This window comes from Ambystoma mexicanum, chromosome 1q (genome assembly GCF_040938575.1).
Source record: "Ambystoma mexicanum isolate Mex_15411 chromosome 1q, UKY_AmexF1_1, whole genome shotgun sequence".
In the NCBI taxonomy this organism is placed as follows: domain Eukaryota; kingdom Metazoa; phylum Chordata; class Amphibia; order Caudata; family Ambystomatidae; genus Ambystoma; species Ambystoma mexicanum.
In genome coordinates this window covers 137,845,638-137,862,796 of record NC_090922.1, presented here as the reverse complement: position 1 = coordinate 137,862,796, position 17,159 = coordinate 137,845,638, and the positions used below count along the sequence as shown (strand labels likewise).

The window sequence follows — 17,159 nt, the reverse complement described above, 5'->3', positions numbered from 1 at the left end:
CTTTAGACCTATTCTAAACTTGCATAATAACGTCACCAGTTTAATAAATGCAAACATCTTGGTAAAATGGATGCTTACTTAAACCAGTTTTTGGCCTTTTTGGTTTGTATTCCTCCCCTAATCCTCTACGTGGCCACCAGTTTGCCCCGCTAATATTGATATCAAGAGACACCCCTTTGTCCCACCTTGCTCCCCTTCACACCACTACACCACTGCAGATACACACAGGGCCCTTCTCGCCTCTCCCACAAAGCACTGAAAAATAACAACTGCCATGCCCCTCATAGCCTTTCAAATTACACGCTTTGTTGTGCACATGAGCATATTTGAGTAGCACCAGGCCACTAGATTTGCGGCCTACTAGGCAACTATGCCCAACAAAAATATATGGAGTAAAAACACTCCCAGCAACACAACTAGAAAAAGACATATACGAGCCTTTACTTACTCACGTTTTCACGCCCTCTCAACTTCGAAAAAGGGAGTGCATTGCTTCTTCCTAAAAATCCTATTTGGAACACTGAGTAGCACAGAGCATAACCCATACACATGCCATTTGCTAAGCATTTGCATAGGCCCCCTAAGTCTCTTACATAATTTCAAATGTACACACTTTGGCGTGCGCATGCGCATATGTGAGCAGCACAGAGCATAAAACATACACATGCCATTTGCTGAGCAAATCGTATTTATTAAAATCCAAATCTGAAGCGGACCGCTTAGAGGTATTTCCTCAAGAGGAGGGTTTCCTGCTGGGGGCTGGTCGCACCTTGAGTTGGCGTACGTCCAGTTTACCATTGTGCAGTGTGAATGCAGGTGATGGGTACACGAATTTGCATGTCTTCAGCTATGTTAACTGTTTGCATCTACAACTTCAGTACTGCAATTGTGTCAGTGGTTAGTCCACAAGCGGTTTCCTTCTTCCTTGTGTGAATTGAAGGCCATGCATGCTTGTTAGACTGGCTGGGCCTTGTTCTCCTTTTGAACCTGCTTTGTACCAGCATAAATGTGGTGTGCTATACTGGTGTGGGGGGTGCTGTAGGGGGAAACTGTAGTAGAGTGTGTGCACTTGGCTCATGGAGACACTTGCTTGAACTTTGCATTATTGCTGTACTCGGTTGATTTGAATGAGTTCACTTTGTCATGGGTTGAATTTGGTCTAGACCTCAACGGCGACCCTCAGGCGGATGTTGGACCATACGGAAGGTATCATCAGACCGGCCGGACTTAATGCTGACGAGGGTTTGCGAGTTATCGGTGCTGCTTCCATCATAGCTTCTTGATTCCATTTGGCGCTACAAAGAAAATATTGCAAGACACATAAGTACAGCTCATACATAAGCAGCCTACATAATATACACACAGATGTATACATGTAGCAAAATAGCAAATGGTTGCACACGTGACATTATGCAAACGCAGAAGTGTAGCCAAGTCCACCTACTCTCCTCATAGCAGCGCTGCTAAGTCTCTCCATAGTATATAACATGCTCAATTCATATATTGGGCATGAAGTAGTTTCCATTGGCTATTACAGTTTTGGTGAGTGTTCAGAGTTCTTATGTAATGTGTTGAGAAGCGTGAGCAGTATTCACATGAAATAGTATGTCAGAGAGGATTTGTAAAGCACACCTCTGGTATTCACATGACCCTGTGGCACCGGCAATGTGATCCAGTCGTTATAATGGCATTCGCGATAGAGAGAGAACTAAGCTGGGTCTGGGAATTGGCAAGTAAACACAATGGCTTCATTACAAGTATGGCGGTAAGGCAACAATGGCGCTGGTATCGCTACCGGCAATGTTGCTACCCTACCGCCATACTAGGAGTTCTGCTCGCAGGTGCCCTTGCAGCCACCAGGTCTGACCTGGTGGCCGTACTGGCACCCGTGAGCAGAACATGATGGTAGCCCGGTACCGTAATTAACGGTACCTGTGCTACCACCCTGCCCATTCCCATTGAGCCCTATTGTTTGTTTGTTTGTTTATTCATTTGTTAAGCGCACCAGACTCTTGAGTAAAAGGGCGCAGCAATATGGAAATGCAAGACTTACAAAGTTTCGTATACACCAGTTACAATATTTACATAATAGCAAGATATACAGTTTTTTACATGAATACAGGGTATATACAGCGTACAAGATAGGACGAAGAAAAGAATAGCCAATGAAATTAAATAAATGAACAATAGGCACTGTACAGAGGATGAATGTGCCACGTGGGGCCCTTTGTAAGATACTAGGCTCCCGAATGGACCCCTGTGGGGCTCAAATGGAAATTGGGATGTACCAGGCCCGGCACCCGCGAAAGGCAATTACTGGGTTTGGCAAGGCTACCTCCAACCTCGTAATGAGGCCCATTGTGTGACCATAGGCACGATCATTGAGCTCCCTGGGCCGCGGTTGCTTTAAATGCTCAGATTTCTTTAAGTGCCCAGGTGGCCATTTCTGTCTACAGTATTGAGGGATGTATGGCACCCGCAAACTTACTAGAAATTATAATCAATCCACAGTTAGGTTCGCATGTGCAACTAGATGATGTCACTATAAAATACTGCCACTTTCCTTTTTTTTTATTTCCCAGTTTAAATATTTTGTAAGGATATTAGGCTAATACAATAAATACAAGAGCACGTATACAGTATGTATGTAATAGGATAAGTAATTCATGCAAAGCAGATTTAAACAGTATGAGAGCCTCATATTATGCTATATACATGCTATAACCTAATGCATAAAATGCAATTCAAAATGAGCTCATAGATGTATAAAACATAAATCACAAACGTAAACAGACGGAGGGGATGATGCTCTCCAAAAGGTATATTAACAACAGATTAACATCTTTCCTATCAACTAAAAGTTGCAATTTCTAAGTATTCAACAAACGAATGCCATTTTAATTCCTGCTTAAACTGTAAGAATGGGGACGTAACATTACATGTTTCCATTCTGTGGATATTACACACAGGTGAGCGCCATATTTTATAATTTAAACGCTCAAGATCTTTCCAGTTGGAGGTGATTGTTTGGATTGTAATTGCAATCAAGAGGTCAAACAGATTGCATTTATTTTTTTATCAATTGGCGGCTGAACAGTTGTGCTACCAAGGTAGAGGAAGGAAAGGCAGAAATGATGCTGTACATGAAAAATACACTTGAGCATTTTCCAGACCATTTCCCAGAACACTTGAACATGGATACATTCGAAAACAATGTTTGAAGGAGCCTTGAGTACAAAGACAACTCCAAAGGTTGTTGTTTTGAGAGAATCCACCTTTCAAGAAAATTAGTGAAGTGATAAAGGTCCTATGATGGAAAAAATACAATGTTTGGAGTAAACTCACAGAAATAATAGCTTTAGATACATTTTTCTACACAGATGACCATGTTAGTTGGGAATCGCTAGGGAGCAATCTTGTTTCCATGCCACTTGATACTTCCACGGATTCACATTTGTTTACATGGATATACATACATTATAAACCATAGAGACAGTAAAATTTGGGTTAGACATATGTTGCAATCTGTCAGCTTGATAGACATTGGGCCTCATTACGAGGTTGGAGGTAGCCTTGCCGGTTTTAACGGGCTATTACGGCCCAGACGGACCCGATAATTGCACTTTCGCGGGTGCTGTGCCCGGTACATCCCCATTCCCATAGGGCTCAATGGGAATGGGGAAGGTGGTAGCAACGGTACTGTTAGTAATGGTACTGGTGCTACCATCATGTTCTGCTTGCGGGTGCCGGTACGGGCATCAGGTCAGACCTGGTGGCTGCAAGGGCACCTGCAAGCAGAACACCTAGTATGGCGGTGCGGTAGCAACGGTGCCGGTAGCAATACCAGCGCTGTTGTTGCCTTACCGCCATACTTGTAATGAGCCCCATCAGCTTTACATGTTAACAAATTAAAGTTTTCCACAATTGCATCGATTAAACTTAAATATTACTGCATAAAAACAATTGGTATATGCTATTTGGTCATCTTTTTATTAACAGTGAGGTGAATACCCTGAAGGAAAAGCTTTCCAACATATTTAATACGAAGAGGGAGCCATGGTTTCCAACATATGATTCTTTTGTTAACCTTTATCAGGGGATTTATCCAAGTATATTGTCATACAAACGTGAACATTTTAGAAATAGATGGGAATAAAAAGGATCGAAGATATAAAACAGAAATATGAATACTAGCACTGGTAACAAATCTATTCTTCCCCTTAATATAGAGGGAATCCATAAGGATATGGGAGAAACTATAACCCTCTCTAAAAGAAGCCAATTAGGTAGATTTGGATTATTACGAGGTGAACCACAATTGGGCTTGACATAGTATGAATGCCATATGGTATTTTTTTAAATCTGGAACACCAACTCCACTATTAGCTCTAAGATTTGTAAGTTCACATAGTGACATTCTACGTTACTTTTTTCTCCAGAGAAATGTAAGAATGCAGGAGTCCAGAGATTTAAAGAAGGATGCAGGGAAGGAAATAGGGAGCATGTATAAAGTATAAAGTATAATTGGGGTGATCATCATTTTGACAGATTCAAGCCTATCCCACCGTGATATATGAGGTGGGGACCATGAACTATTAAGCACCTTTACTTTAGCCAGGACATTTGCAGTATTCTGTTTCATAATATCCTTAATTGAGGAAGCTATATGGCCACCTAGATACTTAATACCAGCGGGACACCACTTCATTCCAGAGCTTAAACAGTGATGTTTGGTACAGTGTATGTTTAATGGAAACATTTCTGATTTATCTGTCTTAAACTTGTACCCAGCAGCTAAAGAAAATTGTGTGATAATGTGGAGAAAAGGATGCAAACAAGAGTCTGTTGTATTCAGAAGCAGTAAAACATCATCTGCATATCAGTGGTCTTAATCTGAACATCCCCAAAATTATTCAGGCTGTAAAAATCGTTTTTATTAATTGTATTGTGAATGTTTTATCCATGTGTAGTTGTATGTCTTATTCTGCATTGTGTTTTATGAATGATGTAGTGTGATGTTGTGCTTTTTTGGCAATGCTGAATTAAGCTAACTTGAATTGAATTTACTTTTAAAGTCATTAACTGTGATTTGGTTTCAGAAAGTGCTCATCGATGAAGTTTTGTCTGTATGGATTCATTCGCTTACAGAGTTTATGGCCAGTCTCCCCAACATTATGCCCCCCCACCAGACATTTCATATCAATCAGATACTCAACATCGATGGATGCACATTTGAAACCTCCTGTAATTTTGTACTGCTGCCCTGTGTGGGGTATTTGGATTGTATCTGAACTGTAGATAGGCGGAGAGGTCAGGCATCTTTTGTCATTGCATGGCTTTGTTTAATTTTTATGTGATTTGGGTGTAACTTGCTTCTTATAATTTCTGCGAGAGTGGCAATGCAAAATTGAAAAACCTGCAAGCCTGGACTCTGCCCATCTTAAGTAATCAGCCCCCAAAATAAAATGTTTAATTAAGGCACAACACTATGAGAGACTTAACCTGGGACTAATCACCACCCCTCTAGGGGTCATACAGGCCTCTTTAAAATCTTCCTCTGGTAGTCCACGGTGAGGTTGGCATCCTGGAAGGAGACAGACAACAGATTCAAATTATGACAATAGGCTTTTATTAGTGAAAATGCCAGGATGGAGTAAAGCCTGACTTGCCCTATGCTAGGGTGGTACTTCCCTACCTAATGAAACTAAGGATAGTCTGTGTCAGTAGGTTTAACTGAAAAGTCTATCTGTGTCCAAAACAACTATAAACTAGTGTTCCAAAAGTAAGGTCTTAGTTTTTTCCAGCTCGGGCTTACTCTTTAGCCTCTTTTCCCCAAATGAAACAAGTTCAACACAATGGGCCTCATTACGACCCAGGCGTTAAGGGTTAACGCCATCGTTAACCCTTAACGCATATTCTGATTTTAACGGCTGCCCTTAGCAGCCGTTAAAATCCATGGCGTTAACCTGCCATGATGCTAATTACGCCACTGTAATTTACGGTGGCGTAATTAGCGCCTTCCCCACTCCCATTATGCCCTATGGGGCAAAAATGGGAATGGGGAAGGGAAAATGGGAAATGGGGATTTACCGCCCCACTCACCTTGGAATGGGGCGGTAAATCCGCCATCCACCATGGTGTAAACATAGTTTACACCATGGTGGTAAAGTTGGCACAATTAGCGCCTGGGTCGTAATGACCCCCAATGTTCAGGTTACCTTCTTTTGGATTTAATGTCTCAGGATTTGCTCCCTCAGGTTCAATATCAAAAGATGTTACAAAAAGAAGTATCTTGAAGCTTTATCTTTAAACTGAGTTTCAACAATTATTAACAGCTCAGGGTTCCCTTCCCCATGTCTCATATGCACCAAGGATAGTTTTCATTTTCACACAATAGCAGATTTCCTTGTTAGCATATAGGGGTTCTCTGGTATTGGTGTAGTTGTTAGACCGCATTGTCCACCCATTGCAGGTCACACAACCGGGAACCTTGAATTCTCTTCCAGCAGTTCATTATTCAACATACAGGAGTTCTCTCTGTGTAGTTAAATTTTCAATAAACCATTCATTATTCAAGGTTAGCAGTCTTGCTGTTTCATTCAGTTTAATATTCAATGTTAGCAGTTAGCTGTTTCCTTTACTTCGGTATTCAATTTGAGCAATTTACCTATTTTCATTCAGTTCGGTATTCGATATTAGCTGATTGCTTATTTTCATTCAGTTCAGTATTCAATGTTACCAGTTTGCTCATACTGCATCTCTCTTTTGCTCATACTTTGCAGCTTTGCATAGCGCCCCTTTTTCTAAAAGGCTTTCTTTCTTCATACAGAGGTTTTCGAGAATGTATCACTTGATACGCGACCACTCTGTTACTTAGTATTCCTTAACTTCCGATTTCATAATTTTTCATTCTTTAGCATTGTTCGGGGATTGTAAACGTGTATTTCCTCACGCGTAATTATTCTGCTACATTGTATTCACTCACGTCCTTTCACATACCATGCTTCCCATTATCTGAAACTCACTGGATGTGTTCTTTTGTTTTCAGCTGGATTCTGTTGAAACGTCTTTTTCATCTGAGGACAACGCCTTGCTAGCAGCACCTCAAACACTCCTGGACTCCCTTCTCAGCCCAGGGAACAAGCATTTCTTCCTAATTACTTCATAAGGGATTGACACGCCTCCAGACTCCCTTCTCTGGACTTCTCCGGCTCCCTGGAGACACGCCTCCCTCGCCATGCATCCTCTCACTCCCTCACTCTGCAGACTCTGGTCGACTCTGAGTCTTGTTCTGCACTGGCTGGTCCTGGGTAACTCTGGCATCTCAGCTGCTCTCCCAACTCGCTCTCTTTCCCTTTTGTTGCTGCTCTTTTTATACTCTCCTTAGACTCGGATAGGTTGCAGGTGGACATACTTAGTTTCTTTTGCCTGACTTGCTGAACCTGTTAGTGGACATGTCTGTTCAGTATAGTGGTTTGCTTCTTTAGTCATCTTATTCATCCCAGTTCCAAAGTGGTGAGTGAGTGGTGTTCATTACTCTCAGTTGCTTCTTCCTCGTCTCAGTCCCAGAGTGAGAAGAGTGTAGAGTGTTCAGTTGTTTCTTCTTCCTCCTCTCATCTCTGTCAGGTACCCCAAGAGGGGAAAAAAGGGGGAACTGATCTACAGACACTCATAAAGGTTGGGGAGGGTTAAACTGGTTGTCACTAAGATAAGGGGATACCATGTCTCGCCTAAAGGTACTGAGCTTATGGCCCTTAGGAACGTGCATATAAAATGGATGGGATCAAAATGGATGGGATCACACTAGAGTAATTCTGAGTCCAAATAACAGAACCAACTCAGGAAGATGGTAAAGTACTGTTTTATTAACCATTATATAAAACACGGATGTTACGACGGACATCAACTGACGTACGCTCAGTCTCTCAATTATCTTCACACAAAATACAGTCCTTATACTAGATAATGCATCACAATGATGTCATACCATGTGTCAATAGTGAAAAACCTATCAAGCATCAGGATTGTTTAAGGGAAACATCTAAGTATACTTTTTTATAGGAGTTAGGATTGTTATTGGCTGTCCGTTATCAGGTGGACAACTTATGCCTACCTTTAAAAAATATGTAATTTCTGAAACATTAGATACACAGTTTCTCATTGGTTTTCGAACTATAATTTCCTTCATCATAGGGAATGATATAATTGGAGTGCACGATTGCGCCATGTCTGGAAAATTCGGTTCTATAAGCAGCACATAAACCAAGATCCAGGTGCAAGGAGATAGTGCATATAAGTACCTCAACACCCAATTAGCCCAGCGTTCTTATCACCCATGCCTTCTGCCATGAAATTGTCTTTGTACTTGGCCTTGCAGAACATCCTTGTCTTTGAGAATGTACGGGTGTACGGGCACTCCCTATCATGTCGTGAACTCTATTTCCATCCTTGGTTCACGTGACAGGAGATCACGATTTGGTCCATTTGCAACTTTTAAATGCTCTAAATGAATTCAAGTTTGGCATCCTTTGTGTTCTATCTTGCACCTTAATGTGAGAAGGTTCATCCTCTGCATACTCGTTCTTCTTCAGAATAGATAACTGACGGATGTTTCAGTCTTGACTTCAGGCCAGACAGCCTTGTCAGGCAGCTCCATGAGCCTACTATTCTTGCTGTAACACAGTTTTCCATTCCCGCTGCATGGGTTCTGGCTTACTAAATTCATGATACTAATGTTAAGTTTTCTGTGCAATGGTGGCTTCACCTGCATTCTATTCACTACTCATAGCTGGCTTCTATGGTGACTTAATTTACCTTGCGTTTCAGCATCTGTACATTTGTTGAACAGTTGTTTTTCTGTAGCACTTTCATTTCATCTTTACATTGGAAAGCTCACTCAATTCTTCACTTCGTCATTAGTTTCTTCAGGATCTATACATCATCTTCCGCCGGTAATCTTGGGACATTGTGCACACTTCTTTATGATGTCATCAATTTGTTGGTTAGCTTCTTTTCATAGCTTCTTTTCATACTCCTTTCCTTTTCATACACCTTCAGGTTTTTTCTCCTGTAGGTTATCATCATGTCGAGGGTAAATTTGGTAGGGTTGTCTCAATGGGTATCTTCTTTCAAACACTCGCTGCAGTATTAGTATTATGGCTGGTGTTAGGCACAGCCCAATCTCATGTCTCCAATACATGGGAGGTAGGGTGGCGGCATCTCCTAGACACAGCTGCTGCTCTACATTCCCCCTCTGGTTGAGTCCTTGACAACCTCCTCAAGTCTCTCAGAGTCCTTGTATTTTTTCTTGAACAAATGTTTCTTGGGTGTCCATATTTTCATCATCCCCCTCAGGGTGCCCACAGTTTTAATGTGTTTATCCACAATACAGGTCATGTGATTACATTTTCCATTCAAAGTACAATAAACCCAACGTCCCACGTATTTTTTATGATCCTTTTGGGTACCAAAACTTTGTTCCTTCAGGTGCTACAATGCTGGCCATTATGTAATCTCTATTCACAGCAACAGTTAGCTCATTGACTTCTGGTTCTCCCTACTGTCTTCTTTGCCGTTTTCTGACATTGTGCAATTATTATCCAGATCACACAGAATCCAAACATGATCACATTTGCCATCCAATGAGGAATCCATGAGAACAAGAAGGCAAAACAGCTGTCATCTTCAATGCCATCTGTTTCTTCCTCCATCTTTTTTTGCAAGTCCATTAGCATTGGTCCCCTTTTCACCATCATGAAAACGTAGGAATGTGCACCATGATGGCCCAATATTGGCACAAACACCTCCTTCCATTACTGTGATCATGTCAAGGAAGACCTGTTCTAGAGGGAAATCAGTTGTATGGCCTTCAACTCTTCTTTTAAGCATTAAATCCTTATATAGTAGCATTAATTGTCTGGTGAAGCTCCCACCTGGTGATCTGTAACCATTTGGCATTCACCACTGTTTGAAGCCCAGGCAAAAATATAGATGTCATTATCATGGCAGTATTATTGAACAATTTGTGTTCATCAGGAATAGTTTCATAGGCCTTTATCGAGTTAGATGAGAAATAATTCTCCCTTTTCATCCGTCAGAGTTCAAGTGCTCTTTTCTTTCTCAAATGATAATCCACCTTTGGGAACTCATCAATTTTAAGATCCTTCTGGAGAATCACCAAGTCTGGAACATGGACGAACACTAAGAAACACACTCCACCCCAATTCCTAGGCAACTTCCTATATGCTCTAGATCCACAGGCCCAATATCGATCAATCAGAACAGCCATCCCTTTTCTCATTCCTGGAACGTCGATTGTGGTTTTGCACCTTCATTCTGTCCAACGTAATTCTTTCCATGACCCTGGAAACACATTGTAGCATTAACGAATGAAACCATGGCCACTGGGCCGGATTCGTCTTCCATCTATGTCAATAATTTGGAGTATTTAGCCCAAGACTTCAGGCATTCATCATTCACCTTCTGTGTTCCTCACACTGCTTCCTTCCTCAGCAAATGAGCTGCACAGGACATCATTCCTTCTTCCCATCCTTTGCTTGTACTAACTCACCCATAGAGCAGCATCTGTGAGCGTTCTCAGCATCCAGGCATCCAAGCTTTTTCTGTCATATCAGAACAGTTCATCCTTTTCATTTCTTCGACGATCATCTTATCTTGTCCTGCAGAAGGATACACAAGCATCTTGTCTGTCCATCCAGGATCTTTCTCCATCTGAGTAGTCTTAATATAGTCATCTTGATATGGAAATGACTGTCTTGTTCTCGATCGCGGGGTTGCCCAACTACCTTGGAATAATCCTTGCGTAGTACATGCTGCAAGATGGCTGTGACATTTTGCATTAGATGCAGACACCTCTTTCGATATAAAAGTCTTTACTTTATTTATAGCATAGAGGATGAGAGAGCAGACATAGAAATTCTCATCAGATGCTCTTTCTACCACCTTCCCTGTGTGTTGATACTGGACTGAACAGCTCCGCCATTTAAGATGAGTAGCAATAATGCTGGAGATAGATGGGGATACAGATTCTTACTCATACATCAATATTCAAAATGACTCAGGTAGTTTGGCAAATGGATAACTGTTTTAATATCAATTATCTAAAACTGGAAGTACAACGAACATCAACGAACTTGCTCGATCCTCTTACTCAATAGATTTTATAAAGAACAGAGCCTTTACACATAAAACTCATCATCATTGATGTTGACCTATGTCACTACCAACGTCGTCCTACGTGGCAAAACTACAAACCTTTGAGTAACGGTGATAGGCTCTAATTGAACCTCTAAGTATATGTTCCATACTAGTCTAAGAGAGTAAAATGATATGATTGGTTACTTAACATCAGGTGGGGCAACTAAGCCCTCCCCTTAGGATGGTCACTTTGAACGTCAATAAATATACAGCATTCCATTGGTTACACAAACTATAGGACCCCTAATTATATGGTCCCCTACGATTGATTGGCACTCTAACCTTCGTCAGTACTTTTCCACCTATGTCTAGCAACATGCAGGCTGGCCATCCAGGTGCTGGTGAGTTCATCTTAATTCAAACTTTCCACCAATTAATGTATCAATCCATCATCACTTCAGTGGTCTTCTTGTCAATTAAGCTTTGAAGCTTGGCCTTGAGAGTGTTCGTATCTCTGGGAAATTCAGGGAGTGAAGGCATGCTCTGCCCTCATGTGTAGGTGTAAATAACTTGTTCGTCCAACTTCATCCTTCCATGTGACTGGAGACCATAGAATCGAGCTTCTAGTGTCTTTTAAATACTATTTTTTAATAGGCCTCCGATGTCTTCTTTGTTCTACTCATGCCTTCTGAGCAGGAGTTTTGTTCTTTCACACAATTTGTATCCAATTTTAGCATACTCCATTCTGATAAGACCTTGGCTTCTTTGGCTCATCCAATCTTGCGTTTCTGAGATTCACTTGGTTAACTACGACACACTCGAAATGAGTCCTTCTCTCTAAGGGGCTGATTCATGGAATGTGTGCGCTGAAAAACGAGGATTTGTGCACCATTCTGCCCGCATATCCCCGTTTCTTAAGGAGGGATTTGGGGGCAGAATGGCGCACAAATCCCTGTTTTTCGGTGCACAAATTCCATGAATCAGCCCCTAAATGTCCAACACTGCTATAACACGTATTGGAAACATCCATCCTTTTCTTGTCCATATTCATATATATATATATATTGGTGCTTGCTGCAATCTATTCACTATAAAGCTTGAGGCTAGCTTCAAGAATACTTTGCCTGCTTGCATTTCTTTTGCATCTCTACACATGTGAAATAACTTCATCAGCTTTATAGCATAAGCTTATTCACCTTGATCCCAAGATGTCACATATCTTTACTTCTTTCTTGATGTCTTATAGACTAGCTGCATTGCCGAGTCTCTGCATCTTTTCTATGCACGTCAGTGCAGCTCTGTGTAACGTCACCATTCATCTTTGCCATTCATTTGCTCTACTTCTTCTGGGATTTCATTCAAATGGCCATCATTTCATCTTGTAGTCTCTTAGGTATCGATATACCCAATGGTACTGCACATTTTTCATACTCTGGCTCCCAACAGACATGCAATATGGGTGACTTGGTTGAGGTGGGGGTACTTGGCTCCTCCTCTACAATACCACATATTATTCCCCAGGTGAGCTGAATTATCTAGATAGGTATTTATTCCTTGGTTATCTTCTTCTGCATCCCTTTTGTGTCGTCTAACATACCCATAGAGATCAAAGAAATGATCGTCATTTGTACTCATAGTAGGGAAAATCATAGGAGCTCTTTCTTCCACAGGACCATAAGGATAATAGGGACTATGAAATGTAAGTTACAGGAAAGTAAAGAGAATACACACACATATGTATATTATGCATAGAAGTCTTGAGAACCATTTGTTGTGCCATCCTAACACTTGCTGAGCTAGTGCTCCCTCGATAACCATATTTTCCTCCTCATGAATCATTTTTAATACAAATAGCAAATTCTCATACATTGGTAACTGTACAATCTGTATAGCGAGAAGGGGTTTTCTTATCACTGGACCGTTATTATAGGATCCTACAATAAAGTATGAATACTGACGTCCCTTCTGACAAGAGCAGGATAATACTGAAATATAAACACAAAAACAGCAACCACAAGCCGATGTGTGTCACTTTCGGCAGGTATCATGTATTTTATACATTTTAGAACAATTATTCTCCACAAAATGAATCTGGATACTGGTCCCTTTTCTGACGTTTAGGCATGATGTCAGTGCAACATTTATTTCTTCAAAAATATTTCTAAAAGTTTGTTTCAACCTATGGAATTCCTCTGAAAGTGTTTTGCACTTCCTGCTAAAATATATAAGGAGCGTCCATTGAATTCAGGCCCAAAGAAAATATGTGCTGATCACTTGCTGCTTTATTGTCCTTCTTCTTGGTCATGGATCGGGTCTGTACAGGGAGAAATTCTTCTTCTAGTCTTGCTTCTGGGTCAGCAACCGTTGGAGGTGGGGTCTCGCCTTCATAGACCTTCACGTCACTCAAATGCACGCAAGTTCGTCTTCCCGATACCTTAACTGTAGAAGAGTAAACTTCCTCAATGACAAAGGGGTCATTGAACCTAGGTTCGTGCCACCATCGAGTGAAGTTCTTTATTAAAATTGGGTCACTAACATATAACTTTTGCACTGATAATATTTCACTTGGATTGATCACTGGAGCGTCCTCTTCGATGTTCTCAGACCTCTCCCCCGATGCTTGACTTGAAATGAAAGAAATACTGGTAGTCATGTATGTCAAATAATCGTGCATTTCATCACCTAGGCCCTCATTACGATCCAGGCGTTGGAGCATGGTGCTAATAGCACAACATGCCCATGTCCATGCCGGTAACTTACCGACTCCGCCATGGCGGAATGGGGAATTACCGTCCCATTCCGAGGTTGGCGGGGCGGTAATTCCCCTTGCCGCCATGACCCTTCCCCATTCCCATTTTTGCCCCATAGGGCTCAATGGGAATGGGGAAGGCGCTAAGTACGGTGCCGCAAATTGTGGCACCGTACTTAGCACCAAGGTCCCTTTGCGGGTTGGTTTTTTAACGCTGCTAAAAGCAGGCGTTGAAGTGCCACCCGCAAAGGGACCTCGTAATCAGGCGTTAAGGATTTAACGCTGCCGCCACCTTTTATGGCGCCGTTAACCCCTTAATGCCTGGGTTGTAATGAGGGTCCTAGAGTCTTTGCTACACTCTGAGCATCACTCCTAACCCTAAATGGAGGCATAAGAGGTGTTCTCATACCATGCCCTGTCACTAATTCATGTGGGGTGTAGTGGTGGTCAGAACCTGGCTGATTCCAGAGGGCATATAAGGCTAGGTATAGGCAATATAGCCACCCCTTCTTTAAAGTCAATTTGATCTTGGGGATTCTCTCTTTGAGGAGGCATTCAGTCTCTCACATACGCCGTGAGCTTGTGGGTGATACACAAAAGAAAACTTGTGCTTTATACTTAATAGAAGCCCTATTTGTTTGAATAATTCATTGACAAAATGTGGCCCATTAGCAGATCTTAGTACTTTGCACACACCCCACCTTGGGAAAGCTTTGCATACTAAAAACTGTGCTGCTCAAGTGGCATCAGGGTGTGGACATGGACCGGCTTTGATCCACTTACAAAAGGGACACACCACCACTAATAGATACCTGTATCCATTACATGTCTGCAGCATATCGATGTAGTAAAAATGTAAATGCTGAAATTGACAATTCAGTCGAGGTATTACTCCTATAATTGTTCTCAGTATATGCCCAGCAGTAGATTTTTAACACATGATGCAATTCACCATGAACTGTGCAACGTGTTCCAGTAAATTAAGAACAAACCAATGTTCTGCGATAGTGGCAGCAAGACTTTCTCTGGTTATATGCGCCGGGTAATGCAGTTGTTCAAGTGCAAGATTCAATAATGCTGTTGGCATTACTGGCTTTCCAGTGCTTTCCTGTCACCATAAAGCATCCCTGGGGGATAAAGAACATCCCCTTTGCTTCCATAGCTCTGAATCTTCCTGTGATGCTCTTCCCTGAATCTCTATTAATTGAGTTATTGGCAGCATATTAAACCCTTCTCATACTAACATGGTTCTAGTTAAACCTTCCTCAACATCTTCAGTATGGAAACTTGAAATATCTGGGTAATATGCAGCTATTTTGGCTTCTATGTCTGCGGCTTCATTTCCGTGAGAGATAAAGTCTGTTTGTTTAGTATGGGCTGAGCATTTTACGACCGTTATGGTCACTGGGAGTTGTAGTGCGTTGATGAGCCTGTCCAATAAGGATGCATGCTGTACTGGAGAGCCATCTGCACAGAGATAGCCCCTCCTTTTCCAACGTGACAGTCATGAATGTACGGTTGACGTCACATAGCCGGAGTCACTATACGCTGTCACTTCCTGTCCTTCCTGTTTCTCGAGCACGAAATTAAGCGCTACTAATTATACTGCTTGCGCTGAAAAGTGAGACAGTAGTCTTGTACTTGCCACTACTTCAAATTCACCATTTAATCTGTGTCTTACTACTGCAGAGCCTGAATGCCTCTCTCCACTAGTTTGGTCCATTTTCGAAGAACAATCAATAAAAATAATGTCTCCCCTGCCAAAGCATTTTCCTTCACAGGGCGTATGTCATCATAGAATTCAACATAGTTTGCACAGTCCTGCATATGATCACCTTCTGTCATGCGTCCCTTCTTTTGCTGCATATGGGACCAATGGAGACGCGGCCGCCATAGAAATGTTCCACCACGTTATTCTATCTAAAGTTTGGCTGTGGTCTAGTCTATTCTAACATGGCCACTGCCGGGTGCTCTTAGTTCCTTTCAGCCCGGCAGCGGCCGCGTTGCAACTGTGCTTTTTCCGCTTTCGTTGCACCGCTCTGTTTTGGCTCACTTGGTTTAGGTGAGCCCTCTATCGCTTCCTTGTGCCCCCTAGACTCCTCTCCGGTATCTCCCTTCTGTTTCCGCTTTCGCTCTCCCTGCGCGTTCTCTGGCACCTCTCTTGTTGCAGTTCCTTATTTCCCTTACAACTTTGACCGCTCTTCGGAGTCCCACTTACCTTGGTTCGCATCTCTGGCGAATCACTGCTGCTCGTCTCCTTCTTTTTGTCCCGGCGCTCCTTCCGGGTCCTACTGTCCTTTGAGTGCACTTCTCAAGTCTTCTTTGAGTAATTATCCTCTCTCTGGAAACTTTCCACGGACCCTGCCGGAACACTTCTGTCTTCACGTCTTGTGAACACGGAACAACATGCATTATTGCAAGGAGGACTATCTGTTTTTTTTTGCCTAGTAGGCTTTTTCCCCCACCGGCTGCTGCAGGACCGGGGCCACTGGTTACTGGTGTTCCGTCAACCATTGTGGCGTTGTCTCGCAGCAGACCATATCTGCATAAAAAGAAATCAGTTTTCAAGGGAATGAAGAAGAAGAGCACAGAAGACTTCTCCTCAGCTGAGGAATTGAGCGAGGGGCCTGATTTGGGAGGTGATCTTGACACCTTCTTCTACAGGTTCAGCTACCAACGTGTCTGGATTCACTATTTTACATCTTACAATTTTAATCGCTGATATGAAATCATTACTTCATAAGCAGAAGCTCTTTGGGATTTTAATGCACCCTTGGGTTTCTTTAAAATGGCAAATAAGGCATTATTCACGTAAAGAGTCATAGAACAGCCCATGACAATACTTGTAGACTTCTCAATTGAAAATGCGGGAGCCGCCAAAGATTTTTCGCATGGAAATGTCCTCTCATAACTGGATCTAAAATCCTGCTCTAATACGTCAAAGGTTTGTACACCAATGTTGTCCTTTGTGTAAGCACTGCTGTCATGACTGCCCCATTTGTGTGTGAGAATAGATACAATTCCTCTCCATAGTTGGGAATCCCTAAAACTGGGGCTGTATGAATTGCTCTTTTCAACTCCTCAAATCCTTCCTCTATTTCTTCAGTCCATTCTATCTTTTCCTAACCAACGTGTGCCTTCTTTAACACTTGCAAAAGTGGCTTGGTATATGTGCTGTAGTCAAGCACCCAGGCTTTGCAGTAAATGCCCATAACCTGCTGCATTTGTCTTACTGTGTTTGGTTTCAGTCTTT

At 42.0% G+C, this 17,159-nt stretch overlaps 1 protein-coding gene across 2 annotated transcripts in view; it reads right to left on the bottom strand.

Annotated features, from left to right (window-relative positions):
- Positions 1-670: 670 nt before the first annotated feature.
- WFDC1 (WAP four-disulfide core domain 1) overlaps positions 671-17,159 on the bottom strand; it is a 795,354-nt gene continuing 778,865 nt past the window's right edge. For both annotated transcript variants that reach the window (XM_069636224.1, XM_069636227.1), the window contains one exon: positions 671-1,295. Coding sequence is in view for 1 of the 2 variants with exons in the window: in XM_069636227.1 (XP_069492328.1) it covers positions 1,270-1,295 (26 nt within the window). In the remaining variant the exon portion in view is untranslated. The remainder of the gene's footprint in view (positions 1,296-17,159) is intronic.